Source organism: Ruditapes philippinarum, unplaced genomic scaffold (assembly GCF_026571515.1).
Source record: "Ruditapes philippinarum isolate M1 unplaced genomic scaffold, ASM2657151v2 ctg8861_1_1_1_1, whole genome shotgun sequence".
Lineage (NCBI taxonomy): Eukaryota > Metazoa > Mollusca > Bivalvia > Venerida > Veneridae > Ruditapes > Ruditapes philippinarum.
The window spans coordinates 60846-75616 of record NW_026863974.1 but is presented as its reverse complement, the minus strand read 5'-3'; the positions used below and the strand labels follow the sequence as shown (position 1 = coordinate 75616).

General features: G+C 29.8%; 1 protein-coding gene across 2 annotated transcripts; it reads right to left on the bottom strand.

The window, feature by feature from the left end:
- Positions 1-49: 49 nt before the first annotated feature.
- On the bottom strand, positions 50-11521 carry LOC132723981 (uncharacterized). Of its 2 annotated transcripts, XM_060708783.1 has the most exons (16): positions 11398-11521; positions 9645-9737; positions 8750-8842; positions 7936-8059; positions 7317-7428; positions 6825-6877; positions 6077-6114; positions 5692-5796; positions 5082-5201; positions 4555-4656; positions 3516-3596; positions 3094-3335; positions 2547-2596; positions 2106-2163; positions 1749-1808; positions 50-993 (listed from the first exon to the last, which is right to left on the bottom strand). In XM_060708783.1, the coding sequence occupies exons 2-16, from the start codon at positions 9676-9678 to the stop codon at positions 829-831; spliced, it is 1437 nt and encodes a 478-aa protein (XP_060564766.1). In that variant the 5' UTR covers positions 9679-9737; positions 11398-11521; the 3' UTR covers positions 50-828. The 2 variants fall into 2 exon arrangements, with proteins under 2 accessions (XP_060564766.1, XP_060564765.1); XM_060708782.1 differs by lacking the exons at positions 9645-9737; positions 11398-11521 and adding an exon at positions 9471-9634.
- Positions 11522-14771: the final 3250 nt, after the last annotated feature.

The window sequence follows — 14771 nt, the reverse complement described above, 5'->3', positions numbered from 1 at the left end:
TATTCAAAACAATAACAGTTACTGTACTATAAACTTCAAAATAGCATGCTCAAGTTGAAACTTTTAATATAAATAATTGACATTGTCCTATATTGTCTTTTTCATTATCTCGTTTTAGACAGAATAGGTATATGTATGTTTGAACATTAAAAGACAAGATAGTGACTTCAAATAACATTATACATAAGCATTAAGAATGTAAAGCCACTTGAAGGGAATAAAAAAGTCATGATAAATATTCTTAATCATAGTCTCTTATAGTAAAACCTAAAGCTTACATAAATATATTAACATATACTTAAAATTTTATACTGGAGCTATGGAACTATTTGTGAATAGGAACAAATCAACCAATTTTATTTGACCAGTATTTGTTGCAGCAAAACCCATCACACAAGCTTTATAACTATTAAATGCTTAAGTTAAAAAGTTTTTAGCTGATAGCATTCACAATAATTTATGTGTTACTAATTTTAACAGCAAAATGAAAGACAACTCTTACATAAATTCATTCAATTTACCTTAATAAATGAAAAATGCACCAAGGAAAATCCAGAAAAAAAAATGGCAAAAACTGTTTAAATTATCAACTTGGATTTAAAAGGTCGAGTATAACTAACAAGAAAAGAATAAACCAACAACGAAAAATGTAGTCCCCGTAATGTAAAATATGATATGTGAAAATAACACCATTAGCAATGACTCACTATAAAATTGATTTCATAATTCTAGCTAACATAAATCTTTATCATATAAAGCGTAAACTATTAAATTTGGAACACAACTTATAGTTTGTTTACAACGAGAGATTATATTCGGTATATATTTTTATAATAAATCCGCTGTTTGACGTGCTTTATAACCTCTAGTCAGCCTGACTTTGTATTCTTCCTTAGGCAACCAATGGACGTTGTAGTGTTTTAGAAACGCCTTTAATGATCCAAATACCGCCGAGGAAACATTGAACTGCTTATAGAGTGACAATTGTCCATCCTGAATAATAAATACTATCTATGTAGGATTACAACATTGTTATAAAAAGTTCCTTTACGAAATATACCCTTTTAAATGATTATCCAAGTATTTATCTTTATCCTAAATGTGATCCTTATCATCCAGTTTATATCGCTGTTTGTACTGTTATTCCTCATTTGTATCCAAAAAACATATCTTGTTACAGTATCTTAAACATAATATTCATTTGCTTTATGCATAAACTATCTTTTGCATCTTTAGTTCTGTTGGCTATTGGTATAATTATAGTGAATAAGTACTTTGTTTGAAAGTCAAAATACTACTTTGTTTATATATTGCTACCTTTACGACACATTACTGCATATTCAGCGCTTCTTTCTTCATGCGTAAAACACCTAACATACTCTTAATTCACCATCTTAACATCATTAAAACATAATAATTTCAAAAGTATATGGAATTCTTAGGCATATTGTGAAATAATTTGATCCTACTCTCAATGATTTCTTTGTAAACAACGGACCAGGTCAGGATAACATATAAAATACCGAGAACATATTTAATGAAACTATATATAATAATATCAAGAATGAAAAGTTTTTCTTCCAATTTCTCTTATAAGAATAAAATAGAGCCATAATGCAAATACTAGTTTGGGATAATCATACATCTTATTTATATAACGTAACCAGTGAAGAATTCTAATATCAATAACGTTAACAATGTATGAGTAATATAACGATCAGAGTATAGAAACAAAAGTGAAAAAATACCTGCTCGTATATTTTAAAGCACATAACCCCTTTTGGTGTCATAACATGCAATCTAAATCCCTGCAAAAATGTAAAAAGAATAGTTGATTATCCTTTCAAATGAATTGTCGTAGAGAAAGATGAAAACAAATGTTTCTTTATTTTTCAGGTAATAACGAAAAGCATGTACTTAAAAGTACCAAGACAAGTATCAATATTTTCAAAAATGTTTCTAAATCACTGCAATATCTTAATTATCTATATATAATTATTGAAAATATCTAGTTTTTCATTCATCATGTAATCGGGTTAATATTACATTTTTAGTTTATTTCTTTATTATTTGGCAATCCTTCAATGTAGAAATCAACTGCATACCATTGATTTTGTTCTCATTTGAACCAGGAATGTTCCAATGGGTACGCCATTCATGATGCTGGAAATATATCATTTAAAACTTAAGACAATGCTTTCAACAAATGGACAGACTTTTTGACGGGAAAATGCAATTCCATAAACGTAGGCAATATTGATAGGTTTATTAAAACTGATTTAATGTTGTCTTGCAGATATACATGATATACATGCATTTTAAAGTTTGTTATAATTTGAAACTTGAAAATTTGTGTCTCTGCTTCAAAGAATGCCTACTAATTAGCAAAATAAATAAACGGTGTCTTAACAAATGCATCAAGATAACTTTGTTCAATTAATAGTCTCATGAAATTAAAAGAATGAAATAATGGAATAAAAATCTTTACGAGTAAGTGACTCTATATGCGAGTTACATAAAACTTATCTTGATTAAAAAAGTCTTACTTCTTATCAAAATGATTTTCAGTGTAGATGTAGTCATTTTCTTCAAAGTTCTGTAAAATCAGATGATTTACTATATCGCATTTATGTAATTAGATATATCAAAGGCACTTGTTTTATTACAAAACTTAGTATCTAAATTTAACAAATGTTGTATTTAAATTATTTACGATGCATAAAGCCAACCCTGATTCATCAATATGATTGGTTCAATTTATTAGAGTCGGAAACAATTATACTTCCTTCTCATTTTTTAATTATTTTGTAATGAATATTATTTATAACACATTTTGGTCTCGATACTGTGATTTAAACTTGCATATTAACAAACAAATATTGACAGTATGTTTGTCTTCGTTCATGATATATCAAAACCGAATATCCAAATGACATTTTCCTTATTTTATTCGTGTGTGATAACTTTTGCGGTATCAAATGAAACGGTCGTTTGTAAGGGTGAATATTCTGTAATAAAGTTAACTATGAATTACTCAGATATACATGTACTGGGTTACAAAATTTAAGGTACTTATTTTGTTATCATACAGACCTCTGTTAAACGAGCCGGTGTATCGATGGGAGTTGATTCGCTCCCACTACTACCACTGCTACTGCTGCTATCCCTACATTGACCTTTCTTTAAACACGATCCATTATCATTCAAATTTCTCTTTTGACTCTCATGTGATCTTATAGACACCATGGAAAATGAATTTTCAACTGATTCTCCTTGATCGCTTTTTATGGATGCAAAAGATGCAGATTGTGCAAGACTTCGCATTATGACAGCACCTTCAACATATTGTTGTTTTTAAAGTTTATTTCAAACACATCATATAGAATGAGAACTTTGTAATCATGAAATTATATCAAAATTGGAAAGGGACATCAATCTGATTCAATTAAGCCATATATATTTATATTATCTTATCTGTTGTCTGTTTATGACACATGGCTGAAATAAATATTTACCCTCAGCCTCTTGTGTGTTAGACGGCTCAATTTCTTTTGCATATGTTTCCTCCATTGTATTGAATTCCAGTCCCGCCATATCTGTTCAGTATAAATGAAACATTTCTAATAACTTGCCACTTTGAGAGGCAAACATGAAAGACAAAATTGTATATATTTTGTCAATTGACAAAACTGTATTTATCCAAAAATTAATTACTCTATCCGTGATATTGTTATGATAACAAACCCTTGAGAAGCAATTTGTTATTAACCTTGGTACATGTACAAAACAGCATAATGAAACGGAAGTAGTCCGATTGTACTTAAATATTTGACATATTAACAGTTTTCAGATATTTATGTTTCTGACCGTACACGTGCTGTTTTTAAATGGATCCGCCCTGTTTTTATTATGAAAAAATCTATTCAAAGTTTAAAGAATCAAAATATCAAATTAGGAAATAATATTCAAACTGTAAAGAGCATGGAGGTGTATGCTGGCCTGGCTTGATATTTGTGTCACATGGTTCTGGGTCCTGCAGGATATTTGTTAATCAGTATGTCGTTTAAATTATTGTCTCATGCCTTTCTATATGTTTCGAATCATGCACCTGGGTCAGAAGTTTTTTAATTAATAGACACTTACGATTATATTTCATACCATGAACAATGAAAGTCATATGATACAAAATGAAACTATAAACGTAAAGGCATCAATTTAAACGCACTTCGTCTGTCCGTTTAGGTCAACAAGGAAATCATCGAGTTTGTAACCGTTGATTTATTATTTAGGATAAGCAGTCGGGTAGGATAAACAGTCGGGCATTGGGTAAGACTGACATTTACTGCTTGGGTATTCATGAAAGCCGGTTAGGTGAACAGACCTTCGAAATTGGATCAACTTGTGTACAAATCAGACAGGTAAGCAAATAAACAAACTTTTACTTGTTTGCATGCAATTTTGTTTTTTCGAGACTAATGTTTGATTGCAAATGATAGGGAATATATTTGATCAATTAAGTAGAAAAATCAACAACATATAGAACAGATTTATTACCATCGTCCACCTGAATGGGAACCGAAAGAGTGTCTGACGAAATTTCTCTCCCTTCACCATTTCTTTTGTCATTATCATCTTGTATATTAAATCGTATGTTACCTTAAAAATATTTTGTTTCGTAGATATTTCAATTGAAATTCTTCTATACTACAAGTAACAGAAAATTTAATCCAGACAATAATTTAAACAAAGAAAGAAAGAAACTAATGAGGCAATAAGTTAAATTATAAATTTATATCGTTGAGTAATTTTGCTTATCTATAATTTTACAATAATTTATGAAAATATTATTATGATAATTTATATAACAGATGATGATATGCGACAAAATATGTTAATATAATACAATTAAAACATCAGTTAATGCAAAAAAGAAGGATAAATGTTATAAGAAATATTTGTCTAAAAGCAAATATCAACAAGAAACCACTCATAAGAAAACTACTTGTTTTATTGTAGTGTCCGTTACTCTGGAAGCATAAAAATATGAAAAAATCTCGTATATAGAGGGAATTTAATCTCACCGTCTGGAAGGACATTTTCGTAATGTCTCGTTTTCTTTTTTATTCCAGACGTTTCATCGCTTTTTTTGAATATGTCACTTCCTTTTGTTTCTGACGCAATATCGACGGGTGATTGTTTTTCTGTTGACAAATAAAAAAGAAAATGTTGACAAAAGTGTGATCAGTTATTGTTACTTATGCACAGTTCTGTGCAAGATTGACGGCAAATGTATATTACAGATGTGATTATTCAAATGTTATTGTAATGTACATTTCTGCTCTAGAAAATAAAGAAACATTGATGTGGTATCGATATATGAATAACATGATAACTTAGTTCTGTGATTAGAAAAAAAAAAAGAAAAATATGATTTTTAAAACTTTATAATGGTTTTCATGACACATACTATATGAGTAGAAGTTATTTAATTCTCAGACTGAATTTGAATTTAAAATGGTTTTCTGGACAATTTTAAGTTTTGTAGCACCAGGGATATATTGACGTATTCAGAGTGCTCAGAATATTACTTATGTTAACATATAAAAAAATAGCTATGATGTCCAATAAAAATCATGAAAATCATTTCAAATAAAGATATCAAAGTAAACATGACAAACAAGATATAGTTACCACCTTCAGTTATATTATCATCTTCAATATCACTTTCAATTTCATCGATTGTGTGATATTTATTGCTTTGTCTATTTGACCTCCTAGAATCTCTGGTGATGCATCCTGATATATCAAAGGCAACGACATTACATTATGATATATATTTTTTTATCTTTAACTAGTATATGTTGCAAAATAACATAAGTGTTTATTTGTGAGTGTATCTATCATGTTTAAATAATTTGAATAAGGTATTTCAGACTCCAGCAAAATTAGAATTATTATTATCATTAACATAATTATAATTATAGTATTCTTGTTGATGTCCTTCCGTTTTCATAAAGCTGCAGTCAATAATGATTTTCATAATTTACACTTTAATTTGAATTGGTAAATTACTCACTTCTAGCAATTGAACCACCGCTTTCAAACCCACTGTCACTGTATAAAACATATAAATGTTTACTTATTAATTAAAAAATCGAATGAATATGCAAGGACTTATGCTGAATGTGTATTAGTAAGAAATCTTTACTTTATCTTCTTTGTATATGATTTACTGAATATCGTGGCATTTGACTAAATCTCGTGATTGGAGAACATATAACTACAGCCTGGTGTTGAGATTATATTTTAAATTATTATAAAATGTTGACCTGTATTTTTAGTAAGAAAACAAAATGTATCGTCAAAAGGTACAGATTGCATGAAAATAATAAAATCTTATTTTTATAGACTTTACAGCAATCACTCAAGTTTGGGAACTAAGCCAAACCAAGTTTGTCCTTGTGCTTTGTGTGCAATTGTTTTTCATTCTTTGTTTATGGTTGAATGAACTTGTAGATCAAGTTTTATGATGGATGATTGATTTATATGAAAGTTATTTATAGATTTGGTTCTTGGGGCTTCTTATTTTCTTAGTACATTATCACACATTCCATTGCTCTCAAAACAGAATCTTCAATTTGTTAAACGTTATTTTAATTGTGACATGTTTACTAAGTAATGTATTTTTGTTGTAATAGTTTTGATATAGGAAATGTTTTCTGCATGATAATCTTTGAATATATATTAAAATGGTCATTGGTTTTTTTCAACATAACCCAACCAATATATAAATGTTTAAGCAAAATCCTTTAGTTATTACTTACACAGAATCTGAATGAGCTTCCTGGATTGCTTCACGGATGTTTATTATCCACACCTTTATTCAAATGAAAAATAGCATACAAAATTACAGGAGTTGTGGCGAACTATTTAAAAAAATGAACATGAATATATTTAATCTGTTGGTGACGAAAATATATGACAATACTGTAAGTGTACAAATGAAATCTGCAAAACGTCATATGTGGTGTTGTTGTTTTTTGCAAACAGTTAATTGATGGTTTATCCTGATAACAACCTACAATGTCCTTTGAAATCAGTAAGTATCTTTTATTTTATCATTAAACCTTCAATGATCAAATTGTTTAAGTTTAAAATCTGAATATTGAAAAGGTAAATCACTTTATTATGTTAAATAATATTTTCAAAAAACTCTCTATATTCTAGTAGAGTAAAGTATTCCACAAGACTAACATTTATATTTGTTTAAATGTCTGTTGATATAAATTTTCTCATTTAACATATTAAAGACTTACCTCTCTATTCTGTTCCGTGTCGCATCTTAATATCATCTCCGGCCTATGGGTAATGAATATTATTCTTATCCCAACAAAATCTTTGTCACTTTTATTGCCATATTCCCGGACGCTTAAAGGCATTTAAAACAACCGTTAAATTCATAATCGAACTTACTAAATATATGAATCTGATAAAATGTGCATCCTTAAAAAGCGTTTATCTATTAAAATATGTATATGATAAAATACAGTTTCAATAGTTTTTATTATTGATTCGAAACCTGCCTAGTATTTGTAGGTTTATTATTATCATTATCATTATAGAATGACATGGAAATGTTAATAATGATAAACACTTAGTACATAACAATAAGCACACACATCAAGGTACATATATTTTGACTCTGATAACTCAAATCCTATACAAATGTTTCATGCAATTGCAAGTATAAGCACAAGGTCCATGTGTAAGTAGTAAAGCAAATTTAACGTTAACATCATCTTTTCATGTGAGGAATGAATATTTTTCGTATAAATGAATACATGTATTTGAAATGAAAGGCGTTTTTACATTTTTCTTTTATTGCTATTCAAACATGATTCATATACAATTAAAGCCAAAGAATATCGGATATACCTTTCCATGTCTGACATCTGTATTGACCATTCTTGTTTACTAGCGAATGTATTTTCAAAACAAAAAAAGTTCCATTTGCAACTATATTTGGCCCCTTTTGATATCATAAAGTATTTCTGATCCCCTTAAAAAACAAAATAAAAAAACAACATTATTTAAGAGTACATTGTTCTTACATTGTTACGTTACACATGATACTGGTGTTTTGTTTCAAGATTTAACAAATAACCCATGTTACAAGTGTAAGAATAGGATAACTTCTGGCATTAAAATGACAATGAGAATAACATTTGGCAAAGGAAAGAATTTGGCATCTAAAGTGAACAGAATCGAATTGGCAAGGACAATTCATTTTTGTGATTAACAGCTATGTGATATAAATTAAATTGCACTATTAGGTCTAAGTGATAACTATTTTCTACAGATATAATATTGAAACTTTTGAATTTAATCATTCATTTATTTAAAAAAATACATAGCGATATGTAGAATAAACGTTACGCAAAATAAGAAACTAGAAATAATGCAAAATCAATTTAGATTCATGATCAAGTACAAACAATCTCAGATAAAAACACCGGGAACATGTGGTACGGTGATTCTGTGTGTACACTGGTAACGCATAGCAAATTATTGTCAATTTAAAACAATATTGTTAAATAAATAAAGCTGCAAGAAATCTTTACACAAAAAATGAACAAATACATAAATTGACTTAATAAGTATGATGTCTTAATGAACGTTGCCAATGATAATTCGTCTGTTATAATACAGTTTATAATGTGTCCTAAATTCAAAAACTATTTGTACTTACATTTTGTCTTAGAAAAGAAAGCCCACTTCTTCTTTTCTACATGCAAATTACCACAATGCTTGATATCAAAATACTTTCTAACAGCTGATGTGCCTTGTGTAAGAGAAGGATTAACAAAATCAATACAATAAACAAGTTTATGATATATACTCGTACAATGCTGAAAAAAATTCTAACTTATTCACAGACACGATTAGAAATGATTTTACAATATATATAAAACCTCAGCTCAAACTTGTTATTAATTGCCACATTGATTATTTTATTTAGTTATTTTCTCACAATGTGGGTGTTCAGCTTGAGCCTGAAAATTATTTTCAAAACATTGTACTACAATCATACTTATCATTTGCAACTTTATCATTTAGTTCATTTATATAATGACATTAAACGTTTTAAAATATATAAATTCACTAACCTCATAATCATATATAACACTAGTTTACAGCACTGCTTGCATAAGATAATATTATTTGACAGAAATAAATTCATTAACAGAAAATCATGCTGGCACGTTCAGTGCTTTTACGGTTTTACGTGACTCGAGCACCATACAGCCCGGTAATTTAGTATTAAACCATAAATGTCAAGTCAAACTCGTGAGTCTTTCGTTATCTCAAAAGCATATAAAAAACCTATACTTTTGTACGGTAAATACATAACACAACGTAGAAAAAAAGACTTAGATGCATACTTTTATGCCAGAATAGCACTAATGTACCTTTATCGTGCATTAATCTGCAGAAGCTCTCGGACTTTGAAAATCCCTCGTTCTGCGGGCTATGGTTATATATCCGTCCTCGTGGTTTTGCTTGTGTTAATGAACGAAAACAAAGGTACATTTACCTTATAGTGTTATAAATGATAAGGATATATAGTATATATGAGTTATTACTTAATATCTCAGTTGTTGCCTCTGTTTCCGCCATAGTATCTAGGACATACCATGCCTCTTGCTTTGTTAATTATTTCTATTGTTTCCCTTAAACTAAAAACAAAACAATTTAATTACACCTGAAAAAGAAAGATTATTAAAATGTATCATATAACCAACGCTTTTAAATATTTTGACCGTGCCTTTGAACAAATAATACAATAGTTGAGATTATCTTAATAACTGATATGAAACGAAATACTTGAGATATTCAATAAATATCAGCTCTTGCTATTTTTGGATGTTTACAATCAGTGGTATAAATAGCAATCAACAAATCTTTAGGTGTATACCCTTTTTACGCATGAAATACAGACTGTTATAATTATGAAGGTTTACTTGCCATGCGTGTAAAGATTACGTATAAGAAAAATATACATGTACTTCCCGGTTAACAATTTGACAAAATACGACTGATGACCTAATTTATTGTTATCGCGTATTTGTATAACGAAATTTAAAATCTACCTGACGAAATTAAAGCTATGTTTTTTTTATTTAAGCGTAATATCAATTCACACACTACAAGATATTCCGATTCAATTATGATAAATGATCATTATATATCGTTTATTAGATGAGGGTAATTGACAACATTGTCATGATCTTGCTCGATCATTTTTTTTTTCACAATAACCTCAGTTAACGTGGATTGGGCAAACATTGACACAATTTTTATAAGTATTTCAAAAGTTGATTAAAAAGAACAATGAAATGTATCATTTGGATAAGCTTATACTTGTAAATTAATTCTTGAAATAATTGTTGATTAATTTCTAAGTGATTTAGAATGAACAATGAATATTATATTTTGTTCTAGAACAATTTTTGTCTTCTGTATTAAAATACTGTCACTTTAGTGCAGTAACAAGTTAACTTCTATTAGATTATATAAGGAGTTAACCTATTTCTGCATTAAGGTGACAACATATAGAGTAATATCGGATCATGTTTCTTATGCTTGCTAATAATTCTATCCTGGCTTGTTGTAATGTCTGATATTAAATACAATCAACATCATTATTTATTGTAAAATAACATTTACCACCTTCAATTATAGACTAACTCACTTTCAAACGTCGAGTTTTAAAACTGAGCAAGAGTCACACATTTGCCTATACACAACTTGATGAATAATCGTCTTATAAACCATATCATGTGTTGGTAAGGCAACACAGTATAAGTCATATGGCGACGTTTTAGTTTTAAAGGTGGATGAAGACATAATCAGTCCTTCAGTGCATTATTTCATGCACAAACGGGCACCTAGGTAGAACTTCTGACGTTCAGTAAGTTAGCTGGATAGCTTCCTCACATGAAAGAATCCAAAGTCCATGTCGAGATTTGAACCCGCAGCGGGGAGAGGCAATTGGTCATACGGCTTAACCACTTGGCTACGGACATCCTGCCTATGGACAATATCGACATATGATAGGAGCAATACTTATATACAACGGAAACAGTATTGACTTACAATGTAAACAATATTGTTGACACTGGAAACAACATGAATGTACAGCTGACACAATTTTGGCAAACAACGTAAAATGATACAAGTATACATCGGTAATTTAAGAGTAATTTAAGTTGAACGATGATTAAAAGGTAATAATTAAATATTTATATCGAATCAAATGACTATCTAAAAGTCAATAAAATCTAAAAAAAAATGAAATAAATATCTAATGCGTCTAAACAATAAATATTTATTTACCTTTCTTGTGTCAAAATCGAAAATAATCACTCAGTTTAAAAATATGCGATTTGTCATAGCTCGATAATATGTTGGGTTTCCTTTTGAAATGTATACAATTTGGTAGGTAATTTCAAATACATCGTAAATGCATACTTGAATGTTTACTTTACGGTTAAGCGTCAATGAAGTGATATTAAGATGAATTAATTACATTTATATTAACCATTCTTATCAATTTGTAATCAAATAATATATATTTTATAATTTTTATATGCCCGAAAAAGTATATAATGTTATACCCCCAGCCCGTCCGTCCGTTAGCAATTTGGTTTCCGGAGCATAACTTACGTCCCATTTGGTCTCAATATTCAAACTTCATTGGATGATTGTCCATATTGGGTTAAAGATCCCTACCGATTTTGGGTCACAAGGTCAAAGGTCAAAGGTCAAGTCCACTATTACCTCAAAACTGAAAAACAGTTTCAAGAGCATAACTTAAGTTCAATTTGGCCCACAATATTCAAACTTCATATGGTGACTGTCCATATTAGGTAAAATACCCCTATCGATTTTGGGGTCACAAGGTCAAAGGTCAAGGTCACTATTACCTTAAAACTGAAAACAGTATCCGAAGCATAACTTAAGTTCCGTTTGGCCCACAATATTCAAACTTCATATGGTGATTGCCCATATTGGGTAGAAGACCTCTATTGAGTTTAGGTTCACAAGGTTAATATATAAAATAAATATTAACAACATTACAGATCCTTCTGTCAAGAAAAAAAAGAAAAACGCACTTAAAAATATAAATCGGATGAGGAAGAATGAAGTAAGATATTTTTAATGCAATTCAAAAGCTTATAATTAAATGAAATTACTGAGTAGTTCTTATCTTTTCAGTCACATGTCCGGTACTTGTTTTACTTTGCTTTACATAGTTGATCTTCAATCTTATTCCATGATGAAGAAATATTTAAAGCACCACTTCCGTTTTTGCATCAATTAAGTCTTTCATTAGCGAACTGTGAAGATTTCTGTCTTTAAATGGGTATTTATCAAAACAATAGCAAGTCCGTTGAAATGATATCCCCCATCGTGTGACGCATATCGTTATTGTTGGCACATTCTCTATTTTTCTATCTCCTTTCTTGTTAATTGTCGTAAGCGGTAAGCCTTTTTTATATTCGCCTTCATATTGCATTCCTAGCCCCCTTCCGCCCCTCCCTTGCCCCTTTTTTCTTTCATAACATTCTTTTTCCCGTTTATTCCCGTATTAGCCCTCTTAAATTTTATCATTTCCCTTATTATATGCTTTATTGTAACAGTTCGTGGAAACGTCCGTTCCCTCCTTTCTCCACCGTCCTGCCCTCTCCTGTTTATGGTTCAATGCTTTCTGAGTACTCTGTTAGTATGGCTGGATTGTGTCAAGGGGTGCGCTTTGTTGCCTTGTTTGATTTGAGGGATTCTTTCTTGTTTAGATTTTATGTTCTTTTTTTTCATTTCGTTCTTTTTTTTCAATATATCTAAATTGGTTCAGAAAAATATATGTATTCGTAAACTATTCATGATCTATATATTGAAAGGAGCATCACAAGAAAGCCAGTATACTTTATTAAAAGGACAACACAGGAATAAGGTGTAAAGGGAAGCGATCAGAGAGGAGCTACATTTGAAAAGTAAGGGAAAAAAATCTTACTGTTGGCAACATAAAACAAGAAGTGTTACCGCAATAAGCATGTAGCAATAAACAAGACATTCATCTTAGGAAGACAGAGGGGCGCCGCAGCAATAGCACTAACTAGGAGATTAAACTAGTAAATACTACATCAAACCTAACTCTTAGCCCTGCATTTACATATAAGTAATTCTCGTTTTATGTTTTAAACAAAGAAAAAAACTTTGCCGAGTTGAATAGCAGTTGTCACGTGTTTTGATGCAGCTGTGAAAGCTTGTTCCGTTTTTATATCTCTGTGTTGTGAACATGTCATTTATTCAAAAACGTTTAGTGCCCACTTAACAGGGTTTATGATGGTAGGAAATATTGTACCCTTTCCTATCACTCATAAACAGACTGATCCAAACTGAGTCTGCAATTTTCAATTTTAATTCTTATACGTTCTTGCTCAAAGAAGTTATTTACTTTCACCAGATTTCAAAAGGGAGAAAGATTAAACGAAACTAGCTGATGATGTATACATCGACATACAGTTCAAAAGAGCTGGCTATAAAAGATCCAAATTGACCCAATATGTTTTATTTACAACAAACTGTTTCCTTCCTTAATATAATATTTGTCCTTTCATTTTTTGATTGTTTTTATTTTGTTTAGATAAAAGATACATGATGTTTCACACTTAAGAGAGAAAAATAACACGAACGGGGAACACCTATTGTAAATGTACGACAGATTTTGCACTTAAGATTTTCCTAAGATATTTTGTGAATAGAAATTTCTCGTAAGATTTCACAAATGATAAAATATTGTCGTTAGATTTTTGTGTGAAAATGTCTGCAGAGTAATTTAGAATTAAACCATTTTCTGCTAAATAAATATATGTTTTATCGGATCATGTATCTCATACATGCCAAAAGTTATATGTATAATTCTATTGCGGTTTGGTGTTGTCACATTGTATTGCAGACGTTCCATTGTAGACAAATTCACCCTAATCTCCTAAATATTGTTTAACAACTTTGAATGATTATTTTTGTCGTTGTTTTACAGTACAATTGTACCGGAAACGAGTATAGGACTTTAACTTTAAACGAAGGGTGAAATGCCTTGTTTGCGGTGAGATCAAAATGAATATTTTGTTTGTTTGTTTGTGTTTCATTTTTCCCCTTTTCCCCAAAAATTTCACAAATGCAAAATGAAATAAAAACTGTAAAATTGCAAACCGGTTTTTGTTTTTGTATTTCCTGACAAAATTAAATAACAACATTTTCCTACACTACCCTCAAAAACACATGGTGCATTGCCTAAATTTGAGTTTTTTTTAAAGGGCGTTTAAATCCCTTTTAAAAATAAAGAAATTAATACGATAAACTCATGTTTTTAACCAAACAACACGCTACTAGCAATTTGATAGGTAAAATGACTTCACCCTGCATTCAATTTGACAGTTTTAAATCAACCGTTTTAAAATTAAAACTTGTATATATAGGATTGTAAGCAATATGTTGAAAATGGAGACGAAATTGTCAGTCTTATAAAATTAATGTGTTCACATTTTACCAACAATAGAAAAAGAATGGTTTCATAATTCTGATTTAATGATTTAATAACACATCAGGTAGACATCATTTTTGGAAAAAAGCCTTTGATTTCTTTTTTTACGTAATGCTGATTAGATGGTTAGTAATTTACGGACATTTAATAAGAACTTCCAAGA

What these genes read in the sequence shown, in the direction of transcription:
- LOC132723981 (XM_060708782.1), bottom strand. Translation starts at nt 9,591, where the DNA reads ATGTACCTTTGTTTTCGTTCATTAACACAAGCAAAACCACGAGGACGG. An exon ending in CAGATTAATGCACGATAAAG is followed by an intron (nt 8,843 to 9,470) that starts GTACATTAGTGC and finishes CTCTTACACAAG; the next exon opens with GCACATCAGCTGTTAGAAAG. An exon ending in GAAGCTCATTCAGATTCTGT is followed by an intron (nt 6,115 to 6,824) that starts GTAAGTAATAAC and finishes TGTTTTATACAG; the next exon opens with TGACAGTGGGTTTGAAAGCG.